The sequence below is a fragment of the Medicago sativa genome, chromosome 5, assembly GCF_051527215.1.
Source record: "Medicago sativa cultivar Bolivia chromosome 5, Bolivia_mono, whole genome shotgun sequence".
Taxonomy (NCBI): Eukaryota; Viridiplantae; Streptophyta; class Magnoliopsida; order Fabales; family Fabaceae; genus Medicago; species Medicago sativa.
The window spans coordinates 5321251-5325544 of record NC_140753.1 but is presented as its reverse complement, the minus strand read 5'-3'; the positions used below and the strand labels follow the sequence as shown (position 1 = coordinate 5325544).

Sequence of the window (4294 nt, the reverse complement as noted above, 5' to 3'; positions counted from 1 at the left end):
TTTACTCTGTCAGAGTATTCCAATTAAACTCTATTTTTAATTGAAAAAGAAATTGTATTTTATTCCTAACAAAAGTATCCAATTAAACTCTATTTTTTTTTTGACCGAAACAAAGTTAACTATTATCATTAATCATCCAATGTTCAATACAAGAAGGATAAGAATCAAAAATACGGTGACTAGCCCAAGAACAGGCCGCCCTAGCTAAACTATGAGCAACCATGTTCGCTTGTCTCCTAACAAACTTCACCTCGAAGTTGGAATGTAAAGATAACTGATAAATAATACTAGAAACAATAGCATAGAATTCCGAATCACCCTTGCACGGAGACGATAGAGCTTGCACTAGAGTAGATGAGTCGGACTCGAAGACAACCCGGTCCCATCTGTTCGCATCAGCAAAGTGAAGAGCCTCGAGTAAGGCTACTGCCTCCCCCTCCAAAACTGTCATATTTGCCCGCTGCCATTTTGTTTGAGCCCTAATAAATTGCCCGCGGGAGTCTCTAACACAACACGCAAAAGATGTAATATGGTTACGGTCATGGAACGCGGCATCCACATTGCACTTCAACCATGTCTCGCGTGGCTTCTCCCAAACTGAGCTGTTACCTTGCACTCTATTCTGTCTGTGTTGCACAACCGGTTGTGGGGGATGTTTATGAACCTCCTGCCATTGCTGCCATGCATCTAGTGCCGTCCTCCCAATGCTTGTTGAAGTATGATGAGCGGCATTCCAAATGACATCATTACGTGCAGCCCAAATTTGCCAAAGAAGTGAAGCCACCCGACCAGCAATGTCTCGGCTTTCGGAACGACATATATCAAAAACAAAATCGGTCAAACTGCTCACAGTTCCAACTCGCGGTTGCAGCACAGTCGAAAGGCCTGCCCAATACCAACTTTCACGCGCCATCGTACAACCCACAAAAGCATGCCAATCATCCTCAACATCCGTATCACACCAGGGACATATCACCTCACATTGTACATGCCGTGATTGTAGTCGGAGACGCGTCGGAACACACCCTCTGCATATCCTCCATAACAAATTACGTGCTTTGTGAGGGGAATTCACATTCCAAATTCTATTCCACTCTCCTTCAACATGGAACCGATCAGTATGTAACAACTCCATCATAGCAAGTTTATAACCAGTCTTAACAGTATACCTCCCGTTACGTTCCATCATCCACGTTATTTTATCATTCTGAACTTCTGCAAAAAGTGGTGTGTCGAGAATAGCTTGCACCATATCATCTGGAAACAGAGATTCAAGTTTATCAATATCCCAAACTCGTTCCTCATCAACTATCAAATCAGACACACGCAAACTATGCACATCCTGACTTTGTGGGGATTGAATCCAGCTACCATGACCACCTCGAACCCATGGATCATTCATCACGCTGACCTGCTGCCCATTTCCAATTGTCCACCTACATCCATATAAAAGTAAGTGACGCGAATTCCAAATACTCCGCCAAGAAAAGCTCGGGTTGTGTCCAAGTTTAGCACCCAAAAACGAGGAATGTGGGAAGTACCTCGATTTAAAGATTCTAGCAACCAGAGATTCAGGTTTAGACAGAAGGTTCCATCCTTGCTTAGCTACCATAGCGAGATTAAAAGCTTTGAAATTCCGAAACCCCATTCCACCAAATTCTTTGGGGCATGCCACACGTTCCCATGCCATCCATTTAATTCCTCGGTTGTTACTCCTTCCTCCCCACCAAAACGCATTGATCATCTTTTCAATATCATCTATAATTGAATTCGGCAAAAGATAAATACTCATTATGTATGAAGGAATAGATTGTAACACAGATTTGATCATAACTTCCTTTCCAGCCTTCGATAATGCGCGTCCCCTCCATGCATTTATTCGTTTCCAAATACGATCCTTGATAAAAGAAAAAACAGACCTCTTATCTCTACCAATCATCGAAGGTAATCCCAAATACTTTCCGGTACCCATCACATGTCGGACACCAATAATGTTTGACAAATCCTTCCGCGCAGCCTCACTCATATTACGACTGAAAAACACCTCAGACTTTGATAAGTTAATTTCTTGTCCAGATGCTACCTCATAAGTTTTAAGAATAGTGAGTAAACGTTGTGCTTCCACCACATTGGCCCTGCAAAACAAAAAAAAATCGTCTGCAAACAACAGATGGGACACCACTGGTGCGCCGCGACCTACTTGTACCCCATGGATATCACCTCTATTAATAGCCTTATGTATTAGAGTCGAGAGGCCCTCAGCCACCAATATGAATAAATATGGTGATAATGGGTCACCTTGGCGCAACCCTCGACCGGGTACAATAGGCCCCACCCTGTCAAAGTTCATAAGCACCGAATAAGTAACAGAACTAACACACATCATCATCCATTGGATCCATTTCTCATTAAACCCCATTCGCGTAAGCACACCACGAAGAAACCCCCAATCCACTCTATCATAAGCCTTGCTAATATCAATCTTGAGAGCCAATTCCCCTCTCCATCCCTTTGTCTTCCTCTTCATTGAGTGGATTATCTCGGTAGCAATTAACGCGTTGTCCAATATAGAGCGGCCCTCAACAAACGCTGACTGCTCCTCTGACACACATTTATCCAAACATCGTTTCAGTCGATTAGCGAGCAACTTTGACACCATCTTATACAACACATTACAAAGAGATATAGGCCTAAGATCTTTCATATTATCCGGGTCTTCGCACTTCGGAATCAAACATATATTTGTTTCTGAAAGATTTGAAGGGAAGTAACCGCGATCCAACCAAGAAACCACTGCCTGAAAAATATCATCACCACACACATGCCAAAATCTCTGATAAAATGCTAACAAGAAATTGTATTTTATTCCTAACAAATTTGGTCAAAAATTAGTATTTGATATCTAAAGATTAGTATAGAATGTCATCGCTTTAGCGGCTAGGTTTTTTTTAATGTCTAAGTAAGTGTTGTTTTGATTCTCTTTGAAGATTTTATTGAATAACTTTTTTTAATAAATACTAACAAGAAATTAAAAAAATATGGCCATCCAAGACTCGAACCTAGAACCTAGAACAAGGCACAAGATCCATTGAGTTAACGCTAGGATAAACTATACAATTATTTTTTCCAGTGCAACATATATAGTATATAAAATAACTTCATATTATAATACATATATAGATACCTATTAAAAATTACTTTTTTAGGGTTTGGGTGGGTCGTGACCCACCCTAGCCCATCCGCCATTATGTGTATACGTGCGTGCGTGCGCGCACGTATGTATGTGTTAAAAACTTCCAATCTAATATAATGTTCATTCAGGAACTTGTAACTAAATTGGCTCAGAATAAAATCAATAATTGATACCATCGTATGACTTTATATTTTGTAGTGTATAATCAAAATATGCAATAAGATGTGTTATAGCATAGGAAAAAAAGAGTAACTTACCTCATACGTTCTATTGTCCCCTAATTTGACCTTGGTAATAAACTTCGTATCTAAAGTGCTACCGGCCACAACATTTGTCGAGGGTGGGAAATTAACTAAGGATAAAGGGTGTGGATCAGAGTTCCCAATTGCCACTTATGTCGGGGCTTTTTATTTCGTATAGCATGTAATGCTCCAATGAAAATTTCATCTCTAAAATGGATATTTTTATTTGAATTTCATCTCCAATTGCCACTTAAATTTTACGGATGACCCAATTCGTTTAATGTGTGAATATCAAACCCATATGCGATCGCGTCATAAATGTGGCAAGAATGTTTGTGTAAAATTATACTTCAGGCCACCACACTTTGTACACAGCAATGTGTGCAGACGGAGCTCTACCTCTTATTGTTCCTTGTGCAAGTCCTAGCCTACTTGCCATGCTAACTGGGTTCCCAGCTGCAGTTGATGTTGTACAAGGCCCACAGTCATTTGAATCTCTTGGAAACTTGAGATATTTCTTGCTTAAGGGTTCATAAAAAATAGATAAATAGATATTTCTTGCTTAAGGGTTCATAAAAAATAGATAAATAATGCTTATCTTCAGCAATTTTACAGCAAGAACATATCAACTTATATTAGCGCTCTCTCTCTCTCTCTCTCTCTCTCTCTCTCTCTCTCTCTCTCTCTCTCTCTCTCTCTCATCTCTATATAAAAAGGCATCATACTAAAAAAATTATGAGAGTGGATTTTTTGCAATCAACATTACCAACGATTGTGATATTGGTCGTAGAGTGAAGATTAAATGGCAAAAAGTGTAAAATGTATTTTAAATAAATTTTTGTAATGTATAATATAAGGC

General features: G+C 39.6%; 1 protein-coding gene across 1 annotated transcript; it reads right to left on the bottom strand.

Moving 5' to 3' along the window:
- Positions 1 to 447: 447 nt before the first annotated feature.
- LOC146919427 (uncharacterized) lies at positions 448 to 3874 on the bottom strand. The gene is made up of 3 exons (XM_085711038.1): positions 3785 to 3874; positions 610 to 2797; positions 448 to 503 (listed from the first exon to the last, which is right to left on the bottom strand). Exons 1-3 carry the CDS (start codon positions 3872 to 3874, stop codon positions 448 to 450), a joined length of 2334 nt encoding a protein of 777 aa, XP_085567164.1.
- Positions 3875 to 4294: the final 420 nt, after the last annotated feature.